General features: G+C 40.0%; 1 protein-coding gene across 5 annotated transcripts in view; it reads right to left on the reverse strand.

Annotated features, from left to right (window-relative positions):
- Nucleotides 1-26855, reverse strand: part of akap7 (A-kinase anchoring protein 7) — a 51835-nt gene that overhangs the window by 20046 nt on the left and 4934 nt on the right. For all 5 annotated transcript variants that reach the window (XM_084377547.1, XM_084377544.1, XM_084377545.1 and 2 more), the window contains 4 exons: nt 26250-26410; nt 22608-22720; nt 21614-21660; nt 20473-20573 (listed from right to left, as the gene is read on the reverse strand). In XM_084377547.1, the coding sequence (XP_084233673.1) occupies nt 20473-20573; nt 21614-21660; nt 22608-22720; nt 26250-26410 (422 nt within the window). The remainder of the gene's footprint in view (nt 1-20472; nt 20574-21613; nt 21661-22607; nt 22721-26249; nt 26411-26855) is intronic.

The following is a 26855-nucleotide window of genomic DNA, read 5'->3' on the forward strand; positions in this document are numbered from 1 at the left end:
CTGAATTGGACATTCACCCAAAACCCAAATTAACCCTCAGTACGGCTTCTACAGAACAATGAGAGAGAAATCGCTGCTTAAAGCTGTAATCAAACCACAAAGCTGCATCAGTAATTATCCTCTAGAGCTCATTTCATCTGGTATGAGCTGAGGCAGAGCAGCCAGTTTTCTTGTGGTAAATGTGTGCCTTCACTTTGATAATTTATGCATCTATCTTAATCACCCTTTAACTGACCGTTTATGTTGTGTAACAAAACGCGTTAGACAGGCATAAAACAACAGTCATCGGGGGAAAAAGGTTGCGGTTGTGGAGAAGTCTGGCTGATCTGTGCCACATGGTCGTGTATAAAAAGGAATGTGGTGAGATAATCCGCGAGGAGCTGTTGGTAAAACATTACAAAATCCCTCTACACTTAAAAATGTGTTTTGCTAATTGCCATTTCCCTTGAATGCCTGAGCTTCACTGTGCTGAATGATTTACACGCACCAGTAGACTGTTTTTACTTTCATCTGTTCAAGGTGGAAAGTTTCTTCGAGCTCACTTTAAATCTGAGGTTTGGAGGGCCAATCGTGAAGGGGGGATCTCACAGCTTTAAGGCCATTCAGTGTATGAGGCAACACAGCAGGAGCTTATAAAGCAAGTGGAAGTGGTTCTCCAATCCTACACGTATGAAACAAGTACGCCAAAAATAATTACTACAAATAAAGAAATTACTACTTTATCACACTAGTAACCAGCTAAGACACTAAACTAAAAAAATGAAAAAAGTTACTTTGCAACACGCTTTGTTTCATTCTCCATTAATCAGTTTTCTTTAAAGAGCACTGATGGAGTTACTGACCACTAGTGGCGCTACAGAGTAATGATTTTGTGAGTTTATTATCATTTTATTGCGCACACAGGGAAGTGTGTGTGTGCGTCACAACCTGCCACAGGTTTCACGCCACTGTGCTGATCAACGAGTTGGTGCCAGTAATGTGCAAAAGAAGCCTAGCAATGAATCAAAAAGGCAGCGAAGAAGAAACCTGCAACTTAGCGATCATAAACTGTCTGTAAACAATGCATGGTTTATAATGTTCTTATAAAAGGCTTGGTAGGCTTGGTCAGATCTGTAAGTGAAAAGTGAATAAGTGTGTAATCTTATTATTATTATGTGTTTTTATATTATTCTATTTTGCCATGCTTTGCTTGTTTCTTTTTTTTCCATCCATCATTCAATTTAAAGTTTTCCCCTCTGCTAATGATTTGTGACCTTTTGTAACAAGTGTATTTCCCCGGTGAGGCATCAATGAAGTCTTATCATCATCAACCATCCTTATGTCATCCTACCCACCATCAGGCTAGCTAACCTTGAGGTTAGCTGACGTCTCGCTAGGGCTTCATCTGATTGGCCCAATGCTGTGAATGCACAGCCCACCTATCCAGGGATCTTTCGGATGGGTCAAAGTTTTGTGTGACTTAATCGAATCTCAGTCAGACTTTTGCAATGCATTTATCACAAGATTTATCCGTCGGCGCTAGAGAGCATCTTTAAGTTTTGAATGTCTGGAGGCATCCATCAGTAAAAGGTTGAAGAACACACTTTAAATTTAGAAGTGACAGTTAATATTTGCAGAAGGAGCACCGTAGGGAGACTTTTCCAGTAACTAATAACAAGACAACTACTTCAACTTGTGGCAGAAGCTAATAAATCATAAGCCAGCAAGAGCCTCTGAGCAATAGGAGATTAATTATCTGACTGGAATACGACCGTTAGTCTACAAATACACACACATATACTACAGCATCCTGCACACAAAGAGAACTGCATGGTCACACTCTAACACAAATACTCCTTGCCCGTCTGTAGGTCACAGGCGATCATTGATGCAGACAGCTGACACAAAGCGACACACACACACACAAACACACTATACAACATGCATACAGTCCCTCCCAAATAGACAGCACCACTGACTACATCAATCCAACTGGTTTCTCCTACAACACACACCCACGCATGAAGACAGGAGCAGGAGACACTTACTGATTTTCTCCTCCGCTTGGGAGAACGGGAAGCAGCACAGTTGACCCATGGCGCCTCCTTCCCTCTCTCCTCCTGGTCACCTCTCCCTGATGTTGCCCCTCTCCCCCCTCTAAGACAGACGGATAGAGCGAGAGTCCTGCTTCTGCCACCGTCTCTCCCACTCTTTATCTCCCTGTCTCTCCCTCTTCTTTGTCACTCTCTTTCTCCCCCCCCTCCTCGAAGGACAAACCGACCCGGTGAGGATGGAGGCAACAAAAAACACATAAACCCTCCCTTTGCCTCCGTGCAGCCCGGAGAAGACCGAGCAAGTCAGCAGACGATGAAAAAAATGAACGAGTGGCTCCTCGCTCTCGCTCTACTTTGCACTGACACAGGGAGGAGGGGTGTGTGTGTGTGTGTCAGAGAGAGAGAGGGAGAGGGAGAGAGAGAGGGAGAGAGAGAGAGGGAGGGAGGGAGAGAGAGAGAGAGAGCGAGAGAGAGGGAGAGGGAGAGAAGGAGAATGGGAGAGCTGTGTGTGTAGGAGACAGAAAGAGAAAAAGAGTAATTTGTTTAATGTGAGGTGGGGAAAGCGGAGGAGGGATATGAATAAGATAGAAAGTGTCTCTATGTGTTTATATATGTGTGTGTGTGTGTGTGTGTGTGTGTGTGTGTGTGTGTGTGTGTGTGTGTGTGTGTGTGTGTGCGAGAGAGAGAGTGTGTGTAGCTGAAAGGGGACAGAGGAGAACGGGTGTGTTGAGTAAGCACTGTGTGTATTCAAGACAGAGACGGAGTGAGGCTGCTTGCGAGTGTAGCAAGTGTGTGGAAGAGGAAAAGGGAGCGGTATATATGAGGAGACAGCAGACACTGCTGTGTGTGTGTGTGTGTGTGTGTGTGTGTGTGTGTGTGTGTGTGTGTGTGTGTGTGGAGGGGGGGGGGCTCTAGGCTCCACCTCCCTCCTCTCGTCATCATAGCTTGAATAATGGTCGTCGAACAGCGGGCAGCTGCTGCCTGCTACTGCGTGTATATGTTATTTATGAGATCTGTCATGGTATTTATATTTATATTTTTCGGGGAGAGACATCCTCAGAGAATAGAAAACAAATATATCAATATTCATAGTTAAAATGAGGTCAATTTCAAGGTTATGTATGAATTATGACGGGCGATAGACGGATAAGAGTGAAGATGGGTATCCCGGGGTGAAGGGCAAGGGAATATAGAGACGTATGAGGAGATTGTGAGCAGTTTCACATTTATATTCAGTACATTTCATATCATCTTGTATGCTGCAGTCATTCAGAAAATGCTGCAAAAGTGATGAATAATAGATACACCAGCGTGGTACAAGGCTTTCCACATGGATATGGATATGGAGTAACCAACCAGTAGCCAGCTAGGTCAGCCAGTGGCAGGCCCACACTGTCTGTAAATAGCTATTATGATTCGGGGCAGCTGATGTTAGTCTTCATAATCTATCAACTGTAAAAAATTCAAGAGTTCAAGAACATGCTGAAGTGTGAAATTACAGTATGAGGCAAGGAAAAGCATTCATTTTCCTTATATGACATAGGAGTGTAACTTTGCCTGTTTTAGTGTGTTTGCAATGCATCTTAGAGATGGCTGTGGTGTTAAAAGTGCAGTGTAGATAAGGATAATTCATTAATCAATTTGTTTGTTCATTAAGCCAATAAACGTTTATGTGGTATGTGGAAAATGCAGTGTTTCAAGTGGACTTGAAGCCAACTATGCAGCCGTTAAGTAGCTCCCAGCAGTGTTTTATGATGTTTCACAAAGTACTCCGGACGTCCCCTCTCCGTGCAATCAATGCAATTCCCTAATGTGTTTTTTCATCAGTTATTTTGCTAACATTTGTTAAACACTGAGGAAGACTCGCCACTCTCTACTTGGCAGGACATAAGCTCTCAGCGGAGCGTGCACACACACAAACAAACAAACACACCCATATAGAGCAGCAGTTCCCAAATAGTGTGCCATGAAACTAGTGTCGGAAAGTGAACTCAGTAACAATTAAGCTACTGGTATTAAAATAAGTAAAAGTACAAAGTATTCCTCTCAAACATTACTCAGAGCATTAGTTACTTTACTCATTAGCAGGCATTCAATCAAGGGGGTTTCTGTTCCTCCAAATGTTCAGTCGAAATCACTCTCAACTCCTGTGCTGTTCTGCTCGGTGGTCACGGTTACCTCTCCAAACCAGCGCCTGCTGCATAGTTTTGTGTAGTTTTGTACCCGGACTGGACTCAAAAATGTTTAAATAGAATCAAAAATCAATAAAACAAAGTAGCCGGCTGAATTTAAAGTCCACCTGCCTCAAATCAACTCTGTTTCTTTGTTCTTTACTACTGTCATAGCCTGGAAATAAAGACCACTCTACTTAAACTGGCAATAGACACATTTTTTGCTTTAACTTATCATTCTGAAGTAATTAGTTAGTGCACAATGTAATAGCTGTAGAAGAAATGACACCATCTGCCTATAGACTGATTCCCTATAAGGCTCGCTCTGACTATGCTATGTGGCCTGTCACTGACCTGGATTTTTCCCCGAGAAATTAAGGTCAAATTACGGCACAAAAGAAGCTGGTCTACCATTGCGTAACCAAAACAGGAAGAGGTATTGTTTCCCCTGGTCACTATCCTAACGTAGCCGTGAAACAACTGGAGTAATTGTGGAAACTCTACACTGCAAAAGAAAAAGAACCCCGCTGATGGAGGAGGGCAAGAAGGCGAAGAGGCAGAAAGATGGAAATCTAGGTAAAACAAGAGCAAGGAAGTCACTCGATGGACAGCGCAAGAGTGTCTTGTCAAAGTTGGTTCCCCTGTTGATATGTTTCCCTCACCACCAGGACTTGAGATCTCTACTGGATCAGTAAGTCAGTAGGGTTGGTTTTTGTTTTGGATGGTAGCCAGGTTGCTAGCCGTAACCTTATTGCTAACACTGTCTTTGTGACAATAACTGTGAGTTGAAGCCTTGATTATTTTAAGTGTATATATAAAATGTATTTTATAGTTTTTTTCTGTTATCTGTTCATAGTCCAGCCTTACCTAAAGGAAGAGATTCTCAAACCTCACAGCATGATCACAGTAATTCAGTCTTTTAGTGCAATCATGCACCCACTACGACTACTCCGGATCTGTTTTTTCGTTCTCATCATTGCTAATATGTACTAAAATACCTCGGGCGATGCGTAATCCTGCTGAACAATGTTGGCAGCGTCACTCGGATATTTGCATAAAAATACAAGCCGAGTAATTTTGATGCAATATATGTCCCGGCGCTTCAGCAGACAGACTTTTCTGCTTTCTCTCAGCTCATCTACAGCACTGCATTTTGATGTAATGGCCTCAAACGAGCGCTCACAGCTGGAGCTCGGAGCTAGTCTGGCAGCATTTGTTGTTAGCGCCAACTGAAAGCTCTATTCTGACAGGGGTAAGGGGAAAAAAGTTTTTGCATCATCCACTAAACCATTGACACTGAGTTGTGATGATGGCTAACTATGAGTCAAAACAGACTTCAAGCTCTTTGAAGTTTGCATTTATTATAAATAAAAGCAGCAGGAGAGCAGCTCGATGTACGGGAAGAAAATGGAGAATATTTGTTCTTTGAAGTGTCCTTGAGTGAGAGTGCATTGAAAAAAACTACATTTATTTATATATATTATTTAATTGAACTATTCAAACACATGTAACTAAAAAAAAAAACCCTTATACTACCCAGCTCCGGGCGATACTGTAGGTTAAGTGTACAGAAAACACAATCAGGAGATCCCTGATCGATATGACACTTACTCTGTGGAAATTCACACTTCATTCAAAACTGTGGGCTGCATGCCAAGTGCGCTCTGCAACAAACAGCAACCTAGATATTCAAACATTCATTATTTATAAGATGCTTATTCTGTTGTGATGTGTAGCTCCACATGCATTGATGAGGAAGCAGGTAGAACTGTGACAAAAGGCACTGCTTTTCAACCAGAAGGCCTTCAACTCAAGCCCTCTCCACAGCCTCCGCTGATGAGTCCTTGAGTAAAACAAATGAATCTCCACCAGTTCCTCTTTTTTTTGTCGCTGCATGTGCACCACCCTGAAGAGGAGGCCTGTGTAGTTAAAAAGACATCTCCACTCTTCAGGGTAATGGAGGATTACAAACAAGGGGCAAGGGGATGCGAGTGTGAGATGCAGTGGCTAATAAACACATGCACACTCGCACATGCACACACCATACATTGTAGTGAGCTCAGCTGTGTGAGTAGACAGTGGAGGCCTGTCTCCAGCGGCAGCATTCAACTCACAGCTGCCACTTTACACGCAAACACTCCTTCACACACACGCAGCTGTGATGACTACTATTTGTAGGACTTAAGTGTTGTCATAGATGTGACTAAATTGCTATTGAATGTCAGATATTCTGTCGCCATATGTGTACATGAACACATCACCTCTGCACACACACAAACATAGTCCTAATTGATGTGTTTTTTTGTTTTTTTTTTAAATTGTAATAGAAGTCATACGTGGATTTATTAACTCTCCTGCAAGTGCAACTACAAAACAGCCTGGGGACTAATAGAGTTGAAATGTATGTTATCTGCTGTAATGTTAATGTTTGTGAGTACCTGATTAAAAGCCACATTCAGCTCACTTTCACCAAGGCTTTGCAATGCGGAGGGAGTGTGAAACGACTAATACTGCAACAGTGTTGACTTTGTTCAGCTGAAGGTCGACTCATGGTGCCTCACGATTCAGTCACAAGACAGGTTATGCACACAAAGAGAAAAAGACAACTGCATGCTGCAGATAACAGGGACTTCAGTCTGTTCTGCATGATACAGTGCACTGCTAACCATATAATGTTAATAATTAACTGTAGGCATGTAAACAGGCACATACATAAAAGAAAAACAAGGACTGCACACAATATGATAAAAAGCTACAAGCCTGAGTGTTTATGTTCTGAATAATGTTGAGCCTGTGTGTGACATGCCTGCCGTTTTAGCATTCCTACTAGAATTTGTTTTAAACATGGCAACAACAACAATTAAACAAGTGCAGTCACACAGTGTCCAGCATTCACTCACTTTTACTACATTTGATATTCATATAGTACTGGTAGGAATACCTCAGCGTGTTTTTTTACTATTACAAGTAAGGATTAACAATTACCTCTATCTCTTCAACTAACTTGATTATCTGTATCCGTACTCGACATGGACAGGGGCTTCAACCGTTAATTGGTGGCGCTTAATGATCATGATTCTCCAGATCCCCGATTCAGTTTGAATTTTGATTTTAAAGGTCACAATTTGATTGGATTCACTGCAACACTGACGATGCCATTGTTAAACTATCCCATATCCCATTTTCAAAATCGTCTTTAAAAGATAGGTATTTTACAACAATATCTTGACTTTATCCTGGTGGCCTTTTTGCACGTTAGGGTTCAGCTACTTCAAATAATATTCACTAGAAATAAAGATTGTAGAGTTCAACAAAGAAACATCACCCTTCTGGGATTCAACAATCAACAACAAAAGACAGATATCAGTTTGTTACAAGGTTTGGTTTCTCAAATCTGTCCTGAGTAAGCCCTCTTCCCAAACAAATCAATGATCTCTGGTAATGTTATTAGTTCAGTCCAGTTGAGTTCAGTTCTTCCCCCGAGTGTAAGTTCTTTCCTCGAAGAAATCAATAAAGGATCTCTGAAAAAGAAAATACACCAAACATCTCAGACCCTCTCGGAGTGACCTCTGGTACCAGTCAGTTCATCATCTTTGTGCACACAGAATAAGTCCCTGGAAGAGCAGCTGCAGGCTACCGATGAGCTAACCGTGTCATCTTTTAAGTCTTGATAGCTCGCTATGATCACTTTTCCAATCTTCAATTAGAATCGTGATATCCATATTACAAAGCTATTTACAGAACAGCCTATTAAGAGAATTATTTGAAGTAGTCTTTTATAAACAAGAATAAACAAACATTATACGGATAACGGCACATTTTACTCAGATGATACTCGTATTCGTAAGAAGTATATTATCTGCTCCAGCCATTGCTCAACACTAAATCCAAATGTACACAAGTCAATGTGATTGCTGCTATGAACAACTACATGTGAGTGAAAGCTATTGGCAGAAAACACCCAGTGTTATTACAAATGGGCGTTGCTACCCTGCTGTTCCTTTTTTGATCCTGGTTCAAACACTCAGCTTTAAGCAGTTGACAATGTTTTTGTCAAAGAGGTGCAAATCTTCCATACTGGTGACAGCTCCTCTCTGGGTGTCGCCAAGAGCAGAAGCCTGCAATGTGGTGGGATTTTTTCACTACGAAAATCATGAACACTTAATCCAACAGACAAAGACAAGATTATTTCTACGCATTGCCGAATTCAGCCTAGATTTGACACTAAACCAGCTGGGCTTGGAAAACACTGTAGTATGCAGTGTGGTGGTTATACTGCGCGGTATATAATGTAGATTCAGCCGCAGGTGATTTTATCCAATTGAATTATGATATGGCCTCAATACCTACCATTCAATGACTGGACAACTGGAACACCATTTATATTTTAATTACAGCTGTTGCTCTGAGTGGAAAAATATAATTTTAAAGCGTCTCTTAATTAACACATCAAGCTCCATCTCACTCAGTGAAAACTACAGGCCTTGTTAGGTAGGTTGATCAGTGGTTTCATAGAATCTATTTAGTGAAACTAATGCAAGATTAGTGTTCTTTTGCACTGCAGCAGACAAACTCACCATTTATTTAGTTGTTGAGTTGAATGCCACTGCTTTGTGTTATTTTCTATTTGCTCATCCAGACTGTTCCGGTTGTTAAAGCTATTCAGAATCGATGATACAGTCAACAGCTGCGGGATTCTTCTGCTGCCGAGGGTTTGTCTATGACATCTTGAGGTTATCTGCATTATTCACAGAGCATTCTTGATTTGATATTGGCTAAAAGACACATTTGTGTCATTGTAGCAATCTGATTTTAATCAGAAGAGTTAACCATGGCCGTTTTTCAAGATTTCTTCTAAATAGAACTGGTTGCCTTTCAAAGTTTTCAATGTGCTGCAGCCAAATACGTTTGTCTCGTCTTAATGAATCTTCAAAATGAGCAACAGTAAAATAAATGTCAAGGGACAGCCAGACAGAGAACCAGATGGAGAAAAATCTTTTGGTTGGTTTCTCATCAAATCTGACACAAAAAACCTGAGGGACAATTTTCTCTTTCTAAACCCTTATCCAATCTCCCTCCCACTGTCACTGTGCTCAACTATTATTCTTCTCCTATTGTTTCCATCTGACTCCGTCTTTGCTTGACCCGCGCCGGCCTCTTTGGTCCTTCCTTTAATATCAAACTTGAGTTCGCTCGTCTGTTTAATGTCAACTTCGCTCTCAATTTTCTCTAAGAGTCTGTCTGGCCGTCCTATCTGCTCTCCTCATCCTCGCTATGTGTTTAATTCCACTGCTCTTGCTACCCTATTCTCCTCTCCTCTGTCCCTCCTTTCTCTTGCCATACTCATTTATCTTTCTTGTTCAATCTCACTCAGTCCTCGCTCTATCCTCTTCAATCTCCAATGTCTTTCTATTGTCCTATCTGCTCAATCACTGTTGTTTGAGTTTCTCCTTCTTCTCTACCCGAGTCGTTTTCCCTTCGGTCCTTTTCTACTCTCATCTGCTTAATCTCACTCCAGCCCTGCCTTATCCTCTTAACATCCACTTGCGTGAACAATAAGTTGCCAGGTGCTTATCGTTAACAAGAGGGCTGTATGAAATAATCGAAGCTGCATTCTTAAAGTTGACATTCGTATTTGAAATCAACATTTTAAATCCACTCAGGTTTGTTTTTTCTTTATTATGTCTATCCATCCTGGTATTTCTGCTCAGTTGCAGATAAAGGTTAGGGAACACTAATTTTGTAGTATTTGTAGAATTAGATTCCAGCGTTGCTGCATAAAATTGATTCCAATTTGTGTGATCGAAACATTGCAAATATCTCCAAAGTGTTGTAAAGGTAGGGTTAAAGTCAAATTTTATTAAAAAGATGAATGTAATTATTTCCAAAACTCACAACATGTTTTTAATCTAAATTAGATCTACATTTTTTGGCTTTCAGCCTTTCAAGAACAATGTTTTCCACTGCTCTCCTGCTTTATTTATATCCACTAATTATACCTATTGTGGCCCTACCACTTATTGTAGTAAATCATTATGTACCTGCAGATACTTGGCACTCTATTTAATCTGATGGATCTTTTTATTCGAAATGAGCTTGGTGTGGAATGAGAAATGTTTTTTTAGGGTGATTTCATAAAACATAACGACAAACATTCAAAGCTTCATTTCGAAAACCCTCAATAGAAGCTTATAATTAAAAAACTATATCGGGTGCAGCCCTAGATATCACACTGTGCAAAGGCTTTACTGTACTTGCTTTACTAACATTTAAAAAGCACCAGCACAGTCTTATTGCTACCAAGATGTCTTCATGGCTCAGCAGACACTGTTGGTAGCTGCCTCAGCAACTTGCAACTTGTAATACCGGGATCATACTACATGACATTTGTGTCTTTCAAGATGGTCAGCATGAGATTCAGCAAATGCTGCCATGATTTGGCCAAGAGAGACAGAAGACTACAAGCTGAACGCAGACCAATCATATTTTGCCATCGTTCGTGGTCTGACAGGGCTCAGCTCAACTGGATTTGGCAGAGAGTAAGCAAGACGTGGACACTGAACTGGAATTGATCACAGCCGCCAAGACTGACTGAGATCCGTTTGGAAATGGGATGCAGTACGGAAGTGATATACGGCGGCTCGGACCAGGACTATGACTTCGGGGAGGACAAAACATGGCAGGCAGGGATGGGAGAGGCATGCAGTGGAAGAGAAACGACAAAAGGAGCCGGACATCAGAAGCAATGAAATCGACGTGAAGGGCCAGAATATTTTCACATCTTCCTCTGTGAATTTAGGATCTATTTTGCCCAAACCAGAGATGATTGTGGAAAGACAAACCTGACAAGACTGTTGGTGAGTTTTGTTGTTTGTTTATGTCAGATTTTAATTAATGAATGAAAGGTTTCATTCAGAGGGTGTACGGTTGTTTATTTATTATCTTTGACTAAACATTTTTTGAATGTTTAAACTAAAATTCTGGCCATGTTTTATTACATTATTACATTGCTCCTTTAAAATTAGCCGTATCTTGTGTATTAGTTCAGCAGGTGTACATGTTAGTAATGGACTTCTTTGCAGGCATTTTTTCAAAGGTTTGCTGACACTCTGTAATTCAGAGTCGCGGATATTTCCCTCTTCATAAAAAGAAAAAATCTGAAGGCCTGTTTTTTCCCCCAACTCTGCATTATCAGTCCCCTGGTGCCACCGGTATCAGTTCTTATTGTTGAAATGCACATTTAATCAAGGCTTTTTAATTTCTTTCCAACAATAACTCTCTGGCTGTGGATAACAATTTCTTCCCCTAAAAAGAGCACTTTCTTCATTGTGTTATGCCCTGCAGTGTTGCAGAGGCTATGAAATTACTAAAGGCTCAAGCCTGTTAAAATGCCATGCTTCTGCGGTATGAGATAGATACAAGCAATGCTAAAACAAAGGCCGTACTCAGATGGTCTCTCTAATGAATTAGGTATTCAGATGCCCTCTCACTCTAATGCATTAGGGAGAAGAGGGAGAGAGGATGAGTGTTAGGGAAAGGGAAGAGGGATGAGGGATGAGGGAGTCCACTCATAACAATCAATTATGAGAAACCAGTGAAAGCCAGTGGTGATGTGCCAATTTTTCCACGAGGGATGCCTTAAAACCAATTCAGATTTCAGGCTGATTGTTTTCGCTTTTTTAGCAATTTTTGTCACTCTGCCCAAAGGTGGAGGGGCAGAGGACACTGATCACTACTGTTTAAAAGAGACATTCACATAACGACAGCTTTGAAAACGCTATCGGAATACAAAGTAAAGGGAAAAAAGGGGGATGCAAATGAGCTGCAGAGTCCCAAGATAAATGAACACTCACACTACAGTGTTTGGGCTGGAAGTGGTGTTCATAAAATCTATTTTTCCACACAGGTTTTTCTAAAACTGATTTTTTTTTAAATTTTAAAATCAAAATTTTCCCCTGCTCTTGCGACCATATTTCATACAACATTTAAAGCAAAGCAATGATTTTTAGTATCATTATTATTTTTATTATAAGTAGATCCATCTTCAGAAGGAGGAAGAAGACAAAACTCCATCGTAGAAAGCCATCCATGCAAGCTCATTGATGAGATTTTCGCATCAATAACACTTGATTACAGTTTGAGCCCATTTACCGCGCTCCAGCTTACATCTGAAGCCTTAATAATCCCTGAATACCGTAAAAACAACTATTAATTCCTCAATATTGCTGCATCAATAGCTGCACTTCCCTGATTCAATATATTTTTCCAGAGAGAAATTAACCCACTTACATGCAAATTAGAGAATTACGTCATCTGGCACTCGTGACTGGAAAATAATTGCTGCCAAAGACCCATTTTATAGGGAAAAGCTAAGCAGTACAGTCTGTACAGAAATTAATGACCTCAACGAAATACCAAAAGGTCACAGAGCCACAAAGCACCTTCATCTGTCCATGTGTGCAAACTGTTTGAGTGCTGCGTGTTAGCGTGTGTGGGCTTCTGTATGCATATATTTATTATATTCATGCTGGTGTAAATGTGTTTCTGTATGTAAAGGTGTGGGTGAGTGTATTATACTGTAAATACCAATAGGCCATGACAGGAGATATACCTACCAGTCCACTGACTGAGTATTATCTCCACTTTACAGACCGACTGGAAATGTCAGACTGACCATTTGTTCGTGCCACAACATTATGGAGTTTTTCTCTTCACATACTGCGAACTGGATTGTTTTCAGAGTAACTGAGAGAAGTCATTGTTTTTCCAAACGAGTACCTTCTGAAGTGACTTGACGAGTGGGCCTATAATCTATGTCGCAAACACTCCCTTCTTTGATTACCTCCATTCTTTCCATGACATTAACATCACATTCCAACAGAGCGGCGTGGAAAAAGAATGAGAAGAGACTTAAGTGTGTGTTTCTGTTCTGGGAAATAAACTTTGTTCTGAGTTATAAACTTTCCTCCATCTGTCTAAACAGAAGCTGACACAATATTTTATGTCATTTCTTCTTTAGTAAGTATAACAGAGGAGACAGGGGAAAAAAGACATGATGGGTAAAAGCAGAACAATATGTGAATAATGCTCTAATCCTGATTTCTTACCATTGTCATTGCAAATTACAGTTACAATCATTAAAGCCGCTGTTATTTAGATTTATGTAATAACAATGTATCGAATGACTGATCTCTGAATCTGATACTACGAAACCTACATCTGCAGCTCCCCTCATTTTTCCAGAGTTAGTTTCAGCTCACTGTTCAGCCTTCTGCTCCACGGACTGTTTTAGTTAACGCTCATTGCTCTCACTGAATCCTATTCGGATGGAGCAGGCAACCGTTTTGAGCGAAAAAAAAAAGATCTAACCCACTGAACTCACTGTACAACACCTGCTCAGCTGCAAATGGTGGACAAAAAAGGTTAGCAACTAGCTGGTTAACCTAGTGGAGCATGTAATAGCTAAAGAGCCAGATAGTAAGACCAAAAACAGAGCCGAAAAAGAGTCATTATTGGACTAACATGCGCCAGAAACAACTCAAGATCAAAAATAATGTTGCTCTGTAAATGCTGGATGTGTAAATTGGAACAAGTTTGACATTTTAACTAAAAAGTAGTGATATGTCGATGTTTTGTTCACAACTTGTTTCTGGTGCCCCAAATGTAGTTAGTGGAGGGGTCCGCCATTCCCATGTGGGACTCAAATTACCTTCCTACACACAAGAGAAAGTTACTTAGATGATGACTAGACTGACTAGAAATTAATCAAGGGTTACCGATATCTCATTGATATCAACTAGAGCATGGATACCCGACCCAAACCCAGGCCAGATTCAGACAGAAATTTAGAAATGATTGTCCGGGTTTTGGTTGGGTTCGGTCGCATCATAGATATAAACCATATCCCTCTATTTTTTTTATTTCATAGCAATATGCGCAGAAAAATGGCTTTTTACGGTAATCTACACTGTAAATGTCTGTAAGCACGGTAAACAGGCATGATGTAACCATGGTAACTGGTTCAGAGTCAGGTTCAGAGGTTAAAAAACAGAATGTCAGGCTCGGTTACATCTCTCTAGGACTCAGTCGGGCTCGAACAGAAGACTAATATCTAATATCAACCTCACTCCTTCCTTTTACTGTGGTGTTTTGTTAAAACAAACAACCTGTAGTATAACATTTAAATTGTTGTTACCATGGTAACCATGCATGTCGCCAAACCCACCAGTATTGAAATCCTAAGGATTATAACGTACATGAGGAGTTCACATATATCCAATGAAAACTCCCGTCTCGTCTTGTCACCCTTATTTCTCTCGCTGTCTATGTATTCTGGCCTCCTCCCCCATCTCCCTCCCGAACACACCCTATAGGGTTGTGTATCACAGGCTTTGGTGTGGATTATCTTGTCCTGTGGATTATGAGATTAACAAATGCACACAATCAGACACTGACCCCTGTGTACCACCAGAAAAAGCACACTTAACCTCCGTGACACCCTGTGAGGAACAGGGATAAACCCAACGAGAATCATTTAACCAGGCGATATCGCTTTCTCCAGTGTCAATTACACAGTTTGACAGAGTGATATCATGTGAAGCGGCAGTATAAATCTCAGTGGTATAACCAGGACGATACAAGAAACTATTTCTTTCAGTTATACCAACCACACAGTCTATATTTCATTACACAATATCTAATGTATGATGTAATTTCTACTCAATCATTTAGTTATAAGTAATATCAGCTCTTACTGAAACCGAAAAGTACGCAATATAGCTGCCTCCTCATTTCAACTGTTTATGTTATTAGTGATCTTTTATTTGAATCTGTTGAATTGGTGGATAAAGAGTCAATTCATTACTTCTTGCTGCATCATTGTCTTCACTGAGCAATGAGACTGCTGAGTGCTGGCTGAGTAACAGCTTTCCTATGGAGAGAGCCATGCCAACAACCCAAATGTTGAGTGCAGTGTGGCTTTATAACACTGAAGTCTATAGCTCTACCATTCATTAGCTAAAGGTTTTTAGATTGATTGATGTGTTTTCTAAACTTCCATGCAGGATTGTTTGCGTTCGTGAATCTAACAGCTACTGTATGCTTTAGAGGTTGTCCATGCTAGTTTGTTGACATATGCAGTCATCATCTACAGTAGGTAACTTCTGCAGTACATCCGGCTAAACTGGTCACACTGGTACTACCGTTTTCTCTTGAAGTTATTAATCATTGTTGTAAAAGGCCGGGTAATTAATGGTTTCAAAATACATCTATGAGATTGAGATGCAACTGTCTCACCTTGACACTTTGGCCATGTCCCATATAACATCTCTAAGGCTCAATTTATCTTGCATGGATTTAGTAGCATGCTGTGTGTGTATGTAAATTCTGCAGAACACCAACTACTGTGGCTGCTACAGGATTATCTCACATTTAATTTAATATAAAAGGTCACTTTCTGTAGGAAATTCAGGCATCTGGTAGTGTGGTTGTAGATTGAAACCAACTGAACACTCCTCATCTCATGCCTCCCCTATGGTGGACGCTAAAATTGCAAAAACAGACATACTAGTCTACTTGGAAGGTGCAACATGGCAGAATCTGTGGAAGAAGACCTGCTCCATCTGTAGCCAAAAAAGGCTCATTCCAAGGTAACAAAAACACAATGATTCTTAGTTTCAGGTGATTATATTAGGAATATTACATTACAGTTCTGCACGTAAATCCCCCTAAATTCTACACAGTGGACCTTTAATTTTGAAGATGTTCCTCAGTCATAGATTGCCAAAGTCACACCCTTTCCAGTGGACCTCATGGAACCTTATTTTGGAAAGAAGTCGTACAGTAGTAAACGGAGAGAGACAAATACATTTTTGATCCCGTTTGAAATGTGCCATGAGTTACACTTATGATGTTCGTAAATTAAAAAGTTGCAGTAAATAAAGTAAAATATCATCTAGGTTTGTGTTAAACCGCTCAGTGCACTACGTCTCACTCAACATACGTCACCAACACCAACATGGCTGCCACCTTGGCGAAAAAAAGGTACTAAAAGATTAAAATCACAATAAACCTGGCCATACTGACATCTGCAGTTATGTTAAAAGGAGAGTTTATCAGTATTGTGAGCAAGATAATATAGTAGACCAGCTCTACAGTGACTTACCATTCAACAAGAGAACGTCACTAATGCAACTGTCAAGTGTAGTCTTTGTAATTACAAATTTTCAGTCTTATATTTCATTAGTTTTATTATAAACTGTGACTTTCTCAGGCTCAAGAAATGATTCGTCTTTCTCCATTCACTATCATAATTTCTTTTTCCAAAATAAGGTCCCAGGAGGAAAACCTGAAGGGAAGTGACTTTGGCACTCTATGTGCTTTAAGTACATCATCATTAAGGGACCTGACAGAGAGCGAGTGGAGTGGGACCACATGCAGGAAACATCAAACACGTCTGCTGAGGATAAGATTATGTAAGATGTAGAGTTCAGTTACTTTAACTTTGTGAATCCATCATCAAAAATCTGGAAGGGAAGAGCCAAAGTTATCAAACTGACTCAATAATGTCAATAACACCGCAATAGCTACTGTATGTCAGGCTGCAAACATTAGCTGTGATAAGTTACTCGTAACACCAGACCAGGTGATCTGAAACGAACAAGGTGCGTTCCATTTCTTATGAATGAAGAAGACGCCGACTGTATTTAGTTTCCTCTGAAAATTTACATAGTCGTGGTATAAAAGGTTTATGTAACTTATAAGCTTGAGGGTGACAGACACTTAATTCCCACCACTTCACTCACAGACAGCGAGCATTATAGAGTTTAAAGCATTTAAAGTTTCCAAGCCGTGACACTGTGTCGCAAGTGCTACTCCATGATATCAGAGAACTGGGTGCAGAGCTCGGCTCTACCTCTCTCGCATTTTAAATGTGTGTGTGCATTGTTGTGAAAAGCACTTGACAAAAAAAAGAAGCTTTTTGATGATGAGAAGTGTGAGGTAAACATCCCCCCTGCTCTGTCTGTCACTCCCACACATACACACACACAGTCGCTCTTTGTCTCTCACAGACAGCCCAGCGATCCACAAAACATTATGACAGCCTAGTTCCACTTCTACTGACACTGTCGCTCTGTCACACACACACACACACACACACACACACACACACATACACACATACACACATACACGCCAATTAGTGCAGCTAATTGACAGTGGGACTTAGGAGTAATGTATACATACACGCTTGAATTGCTCATACGTACCTGGAGGTATACACTAATCCTGTTAACTCTGTGACAACATGGTAATTCATCCATGTTCTGTACATATGGTTTTAGTTAGTGACCAAAATGCACATAAACCTGTTTTTCACTTAATAAGATTAGGGCAGAAATGGTTTGATTTTTTTTTTAAACTGACTATTAATTTGTAGATTATTTTCTTGATTGATCGATAAGTTGTTTGGTCAATAAAATGTCAGAAAAATGTGAATTCTATCCACAACACAAAGATATTCAGTTAACTGTCATAATATTCACATTAAAGAAGCTGAAATCAGAGAATTTTGACTTTTTTCTTTAAAAAATATTCAGAATTTCTAATTAGGCAATAATAAGAACATATTTTGGTGTGCATGGTCTGCGTTTATCCTCCTTCAGTGGGATCCTTGCGTTGTCTCTGTAGGTACTCAGATAGATGACTTGAATGACTCTAACCTCCTAAGACATAGCTGCATCAAAAAGCCAATACATGAAGAAATGTACACGTAACAGATAATTACACAAATCATTTATTAATGATCAACGTTTACAAATATAAACAAATGTATTACTTTTGCTGTTGGGTTATGAAAGTGAGAAACCTGCATGACAGACATGAAGCCATGATTTTATTACTTGACAATTAATGTCTCATCAAATGTGGAAATTAAAAAAAAAATGCAACAGATAAGCTCTTCCTCTAAATGGATTATAACTAATGATTATACCAGCTGAACAGATTAACTGATTATCATATATTTGGTGATCATATTAGTAGATGACAACTTACATTTACAACTTATCCTTTAGTTGTTACAGCTTTAAATATCATTTTAAAAATGGCACATTCAGCATTCAGCTTATTTTTGTCCTTACGTAGCCCATATATAAATAATATAAAAGTACTTTAATAAGAAGTAATGAGCCAATTTTAAGACATATAGCCACAACGTCAAGCTTTCTTTTAGCTGAGGCTGCCATAAAAATGTTGTTTTGATTCATCTGTCAGCTTGTGGGGCTGTGATCATGGGAAGGTTGCTTTGAATATAACCACAGACCACACTAGCTGGTAGTTCAAAGCAGGTTGGGCTTTTTTGGGGCCGATGCAATGATGGTTTCTGTCTGCTAACATTTTCACAAAAAGCTCCTGCATAACAGACCCTGAAAAAGAACAACATTTTTTTTTCTGCCTCCGATCTAAGTGCATGATGTTGCACTACTGGTAAGCTATTTCAGAAGGAACAGGCCATTTCACTGGGAGCAGTGATTCATTGGGTATTTATCAAGCCTTTTCACTTGCAAGCTTCTTTGAAGCATAAGAAAGCAGTTTAATTAGAGCCTGGCAGATATTGACCTATCACAGATGAAATAGTATTGACAGGTATGGACGTACATTTCGACTGATATGCGCCAATATGAAAACTTTTTCTTTAAAATAGAACATTACGCATGAAAAGATGTTTGGGGAGATACATAATTATTAAATCCCAAGTGAAGTTTACTGTTTAAGTGTCACTTTGGAGAATAAAGTTTATTGTTAACCTCTAACTTTTCTGCCTCAGTTACATATCTTTATCACAAGTTTTTGATTTGCCACATTTGAGGCATTGCTGCAAAAAAATGGGGAAACATTGGCCGATATTGAGCTGAATTTTTTTACTCCCTAATATTGGTATTTGCACAGGCACCAAAAATCCAGTATTGGTTGGATTCTTAAATGATTCAGTGATATTACGAACAATGATTTCCACATCTCTTCCAGACAGCTGCCATGAGGAAACAGTAGACTAAATTTGCCAATCGATCTTGGCTCACAACAAAGCTCCGCACTTGTTGCATCTCACATCTGCTTTGGCAAAGCCAGATGAGAGGCTGTGGAACATAGAGTGTCTGCTCATAAACTGATTCTGACTAATTGTTTCATCTGTTTACATACAAAACTGATCTATTCATAAAATGATCATCAAATATGTGTTTTCTATTGAGAGAGAAAATGCTCTGTTCGCTGCAGGCATGCTGTTACAATAGGAGCACATCAACACACCCTGTCTGGCTTTAGTCCAAGTCCCACAGGGGTCAACAGTGCCATCTGGAGTTCATGTGAGGTTACACAGTCACATAAACAGCTCAATAACAAGCCTTGGCAGCACAGATGAGAGATGACTCAGGATATAAAAAATCTGTTCATCAATTTCTGTACACTGATCTGATTTGTGCCATATTTTTAAACGACAACACACTGAGTCTCATTCAACCAAGCATATCTTCTATTCAGTTACCAGCTGAAGACCAAGACAACAAGAACTTGTTTACTTTAGCCAACACGGTCTGAAAACAGTCAGAATAAATCTACTCAAACTGTGACAAAAAGGGGACAATTTTCTCCACGCTTCACTGCCACACCTCAGGAAATGCACATCAGAAGCGGTACATGTTCCATCCACATCAATGTTAAACTTTCTAACTAACTGCAGCAACTCATTCAGGCCCATCAGCACTGCATCCATTGAGTGCTGCCAACTTTTGAAAAGACCTGGCGGGGGGGTAAGCTGGGCAGCCATGTCAAAAATGGAAATGACCTCGAGTTTCCCCACGGTGCTTGATTAGGTCAGTTTGCCTCAACTGCTTGATGCTGTCTCTTTCCATACACATATGCAAATAAACTGACCTCCAGTCTCCTTCATCAACCCATCTTTGTTAACTGGTATAAAATATTGTTGCATATACTGTTTCCAAAGTTTTTTGCAAATCTATACAACATTTACAAATGGTACTGAATGACCAACATAATAAACACATAAAGATGAAACATGTAAATAAAAAGATAACAATGACAGCATTGTATTACCTCTAAATATGCTGCTGTGAGCAAATGTTGCTCAACTACCACTATGAGAAACTCACTGTTCTGTATGTGAGCAGAAAGCGCCCTCTGCAGGCTCAAAACTGCACAAACAAACAAACACAAAGAAGTGTTGTTTGTGGGTGCTCGTGCGTACTAACCAATTTGTAGTGAAGTCTCAGTGTGGTAATATCCGTCTTGTTGCTTCTTTTTCAACATGGAACAAAGATCCAGCCGCTCAACTGTCTGGTCTCCAAAAAACCTGAGTGCAACAGGGAGAACAGACAGTGACAGTGACACAGTGGAAGACAAAGAAGAGGGTGTTGCTGCCTCCAGCAGACAGAAAAAGGCAGATGTCAGTCATTATAGTCGCCTGGTGGCAACGATCACTCAAATTAAACGTTATGACCAAATTAAGCTCTGTGGTTATATATTGGGCCAATGTGTATTTTTCCCCCAAAACTACAAAACTGAAAATATTGCTGTTCAAATACAACTGATGTATGTCTAACAGGGTTCCCACACCTTTGTAAATATTTTCTCTATTTCAAGGTCCCAACACATAATCAAAATAAAATAAAACACGGATCGAGGTTGATTAGTTACAACACTGAGACTTATTACAATGACAACTAGCAGGCATTACAGTAGCTCACAGACAACAATTAGCACGCAGCTTCAGGAAATATGCATACAGCGAAAAGTAGCCTACTCACTAATTTTAATGCAACAAAATGTAACTTCCTGGAGCAATAAAGTTAAGTGTTGAGTCATATACCACGATCGTCAAATTCTGTTGCTTTCAGTTGGTGTTCGACCTGAGCTGCCAACCCAAAGCGGCAGTATTTGACAATCTTGGGATGAGTCTCAACAATTATAGTAACTATCTTTCTTCTGAGGTAGTTATTTTAAGTGTCGGACAACATTATCAAACAGATTCCAACAGAGAGACCTTTTCGTTAAATAATACGACTTGTTTTGTAACCAGAAAGTCTCAGTAATGGACCATGAAGAGGTCTCACTCTAAAATCTTGCACGGTGAGCAGTTACAGTTGCTGTCTGATCTAGATTTTCAAAGTCATTTAATTATCATATTTGGTAAGAGTCAGAACTGGAGTTATGCTAAAGTTCTTTCCCGTCTCTAGAAATTGGCTAATATGTCTTGCTTACATGTATAGTACACGCAGGCTGTATGGACACTAATCATTACACAATGTCCCACTGCACTTATTGTGGAGTACGACCCCGGAAATACTCGACTTCCTGAATAATTTGCTTGTTATGTGAAATCCAAACACCTACTTGTTAGTATAGCTGGAGTAGAGAGCTGGGTCCACACGCTTTATACCCTGAGAAACACAAAGTGAAAATACTGTTTATAGTCATGTTTATTACACTTTTCAGGAGATTCACAAGCATTGTTCACACACACACACACACACACACACACACACACACACACACACACACACACACACACAGACACACAGACACACAGACACACACACAGACACACACAGACACACACACACAAACACTGGGGGAAGACAAGACTGCCGCCCGGCAGACGCCAAGCAGGATAAGGTGTCATCAGGTTACAAAAGAAAAAGGGATGGATGCCGTCCTTTCTCTGTCTCTCCCCTCTGGACTCTTGTTTGTCTCTCTGTCCCCTCACGTCCTCACCATCTGATACCTTTTATTTATATCTTTATCCATTTCATAACCATTCCCTAACCCTAACCCCAACCCACTCCCTCGTTTCCTCAACATTCTTTTAAATTGCCACAGCAGACGTGTTATTTCAATAAGTATTTTGGCTGGAGCCATAATTTTACAGCCAGTGAAATGGATGTGAATAACAAAGGATGTCTGGCGACAACAGAGCAGCAGCACTGCAGCTGTTTGGTAGTTCTGTCAAAGTCAGTTGTTACAAGAAAAAACACTAATTAAAACTGTGTATTAAAGCTTAATTGAAGTGAGTAATACAATGAAAATCTATGCTGACATTACTGATTAAAACTAAATCCATGCTGTGCCTGTGCAAATTTATGTTTTGATTAATTTTTTCTTTATTATGTAACTACAACTATCTTCTAACATCATTTTCCATTTGTATGATGGCTTAATCACCACTTGGTCTTTTTGTTAGAAAATCCATTTCTTGACTATTGTTTCATATGTGTAAGAAGACGATGAACTTCAGGTTAGTTATGTTTTTTGATGTGCCAGTGAGGAGGGACACACTGAAAGACATACATTAAAGCTGATATACTGTGTGTATCATATGTGTGTTTACCTGAGATCGCAGTTTCGATGCTCTGGACAGCTTCATAATGGTGAGGTGGGGTTCAAACCCACGACTGTCTCCTTGCAGAAGACCCTGCTCCACAAAACGGCTCCGCAACAACTCTGCAACATACGTATAACATTTTAAAAAACAAAAAAACGTATGTATGCAACCATGTTATGCATGAGGCCTAAAGAGGAATCGTGTGACAGAGGTCATGACCAGACAGATACAAGAACAAGGTCATGAACATGCAAGGACAGACCCAGACGGACAAAAACACACAACAACTGAGGAGGAAACTACAGAGGTATTTTTAGAAGAGGAGCTCTCCATGGACAGAAAGGTTAGTACATAATCAATAACAGTGGTGGAGGGAGCAGACGAGAGGACGGGAGAGGCTGACTTCCTGCCTTATCCTTGTTTTGCTTTTCTAACAGCAATAACACAGATTCTCCATTAGTAATGTTCTTTTGTTGACTTAATTTTTGATGTCAGATATATAAATAAAACTCTGAAATTTGGCACCACTGGTTTTAATGCTGTTGTGTACATGTTTTACTTTAAAGGAGCTTAACACCAAATCTGCATGCAGATTTTACCGTCTCAACAACAGAACATTGGTTCCGGTGCAAATATTAGGTCATGAATATTAAAACTTTAGATGCTATACTCCACAACTTAAATTAAGAACAAAACATTTAAAACATTGAAGTAAGGCCTTTGTAACATTTCTAAAAATGTGCCATTGCAAGGAGTAAAAACTAGTGTGCAACATATCAAAGCTAACAAAATGAGTTTGATTAAATTTGTCATTATGCAGGAATGTGTAGTGGAATACTGTAGGGCAGTGGCTGCACCAACACACCTGATTCAAATAAATTGGTCGTTATCAGATTTCAGCAGAGCTTGATGACGAGCTGAATCAAATGTGTTGGGGCAGGGAAACAAGTGGCCCCCAGAAAAAGGATTGAAAAACACTGCTGTCGAGTAATGTTTCATAAATAAAAAGTTTCTCTATATTACAACAATTTATTTGCTGGTTGTTGGTGGTTGGTTCAGTTAGTTTATCAAAAGAAACTTAGTTGGAAACTATGAGGACAAACCCTCTCAAACTCTGTCAACCTCTATCAATAAAACACCCTCCTTTGGTCATTTGATATGAAAAGCGTATCACTAAGTCCCCATCTACTGACAAAGAAAGTTTCATGCAATTCCAGTGGAAAACTTGAGATAAAATTAAACCTGACAGCCGAGGTAATCATGTAGAACCTGGGCCCTTTTGGTGCGCTCTCAAAAGATTCATTCATTGCATTTCGCATTTCCCTGAGATAAAACGCCTTTTGGGATTTGTCTCAGCTTGGCCTTCACTAATATGCTAAATGTAGTATTTTCTTGGATCTGAGCAGTTAATACAAATGCATTAACTGCTCAGATCCAAGCAAAGAGGAGCAGCCCGGAAATCCTCACTTAAGCGGAATGCAAACACGCTGCTCCAATACTGTACATTCAGACAGTCTGATATATTTATTTACAGTATGAACACCATAGATAGACACAAAGAATCAGAAGTTCATGGACCATATGTGATATGTATGGTCTAGTAAGCAAAAAGTCCCTCATTTACTGTGTAAATGTGCATAACTGCATGTGTCAACTTTTCAAAATCCTTGCATATTTCCGATGTATTAGAGTCGAAATGGGCCGTATTAAGCATGTGTGAGCTTATTTACTTTGTGCATGTGTGTGTGTTGCTGTCGCAAGAGCAACGGATCAGGAATCCTCTTAGAAATGTTGGCTTAATGTTGTTGCCAAAGGCACAACGCAAAAACATACACGCAAATGCTTCTGCAGATGTACACAGATGCAGAAGGACAAATGTCAGAAGACAAATGAAGACGTATCAAATGCACAACCCAAGGTACACACACAGACTGCAGTGAACACACAAGAAAGACAGAGAAAGGGCAAGAGAAAAAAGTCACAAATACCAAATCATTTAACCAAATTGGCTGTTTAAAGAAAAAGGACGTGGTTGCACGTAATATCAAATCATTTTATAAATGCATTATTTGTTTTGTAAAAATGTTTTGGAAATCCAACACTGATATTAGCAAAAATCAACCAAATATGAATGAATAAATGATTTATTATGTTACCTTACTTTTGGCACATTTTTATGTTTATTGATACTAGTTGTCATTAACTCCAAAAAAGTCAGGCTTAGGCCACATATGACATATGACAGACCGGCCAGACACACTGGATGCATGCAGCCCTGCTGCATGGCGTTATCTCTCGCTTATCATTTCAACATCCATGTTAACAAGCTAGACCGGCAACACTAGATGCACGAGTCGTGCTTCTCACGTCAAGTGAAGCTCACCTGCTTTGTCGCTTCATATAGAGATTCATAGTCTTGCCTAAGTCTACCGCGACACACGCAGTTCTCAGCAAAAATAGCCCTGAAAACGACCTGTAGACAGTCGTATGGACATCATACCAGCAATTCACTACAGTTTTAATGTCTTTACTTATAGAATATGTCACAGACATGAAGAGAATACACACAACTGGTGAGGGGCAGTTTCCTTCCTGTGCACTTTCACTTTCGCTCCCTCTCTTGCTTTCTCGCTCTTTCAAAGGCATCCACTGAGTCCAGCCTGTGAGAGTGTGAGAGTTATGCTGCATTCACATGGATTCAGGCCGATGTTTTACCTGTATGTTGTAGTTACTGTGGGGGGCGCCAAATCGCACAAAATGCCAATTTCTACCTAACATTGCTTTAAATGGCTGACCAGATCTCATTTTAGTTGATGAGAACAGGGTGGTAAAATTAGGTGAGGTCAGCAGCGAATACAAGCAATGGCAACAGTTGACACCACTGCCCTCCAAAGTTAAAATATTTTAACTTTTTGCTGTCCTCTGTGATGGAATAACCAACTGGTTGTAACGTAACTCCCTCACATAACAATAAAAAGTATGATCAAGAAAACGAGAAGCTAATTTGGTTTTTTTAGTTTTTCTTTCACTATACATATTGGAAATTATTGACCCTACGTTTGAAGAGAGTTCAGCATTAATTTTAAGTTCGCAACATATAATAATAGGTATGAAATAATATGTATTTATTCCAAATTTTTCTAAACAATATAACATCAACATATCCTCACGCGTGTTTTGTTTTTTCGTCCTGCAATTCTGACCTGTTTGTCCCTCTGCCTGAATCCATGTCAGCACAGCATTAGCCTGGTCAGCTTACCAATAAAAATCCCCCAGAACATGCGCTACGATCTCCCAAAGCTGTCCGATCTGTGACCTCCCACAGCACAGCCCCACCCACGACAGCAAGCATCCACCCCATTATTGCATCTTCAAGAAGGACAGCTAATTCTCCAACCAGCTGCAGCACTCCTTAGCTGACCCCTGAGTTCAAACATCACTCCCAAAAGAGAAAGTAATGTATCACATTAACATCCTCCCTTGAAATGTATCCCCTACAGCACGAGACACACTTAGGAAACTACATGATGTACACAAATGGAATTCAATATTTGTGATGACAGACAGACACAAGTATTGAAGGAGGACAGAGAAGGAAAGAAGGACAAAATAACAAAGAGAGCGAAGAAATGAACGTTTGTCACTGACCTGCCAGACTGTCCAGTGTGTGTCTGTGCTGTCCGGGGGCCAGCCCAACAAACACCACCTCCTTCCTGAAATGACCGATCCCTGAGAACGGCAGCACCAGATCACGCCCACCCAGCAGCTCAGCCAATGATGGCTCGACCTGCGCTAGCACGGTCGCCGCCCTAAAAAAGAAATATACACATGAATATGCACAACACATACACATGCATGCACCAATTCACCATAATCTCCTCTTTCCCTCTCCCTCTTCCTCTCATATTGCATAATCTAGTGATTAGTAATGACACAATCTTTTGCTTGATGTAGATTAAGCGTCAATTTCATCACATAACATGGCTGGCACGTTCCACAGCTCCTTAATGATGAAATTTGGAATGATAACCTCAGAATCTGAACTTTTTATGAACCACACATTCAAAAAGGTGGAAACTGTTTTCATCCATCTAAAAATAACACAAATTGGCAGCATTTTTCCTCATTGATAACACTGGACTGGTCTGCAACGTCTGCCATTATGTCCCATTACAATCTGATGATGAACTTAAGGGGGACAATACGACCAATTTCATGACATATTTTTAGATACTGCAAAAGAACAGGATGAAA

The sequence above is a fragment of the Pagrus pagrus genome (assembly GCF_965226575.1).
Source record: "Pagrus pagrus genome assembly, chromosome: 16".
In the NCBI taxonomy this organism is placed as follows: Eukaryota; Metazoa; Chordata; class Actinopteri; order Spariformes; family Sparidae; genus Pagrus; species Pagrus pagrus.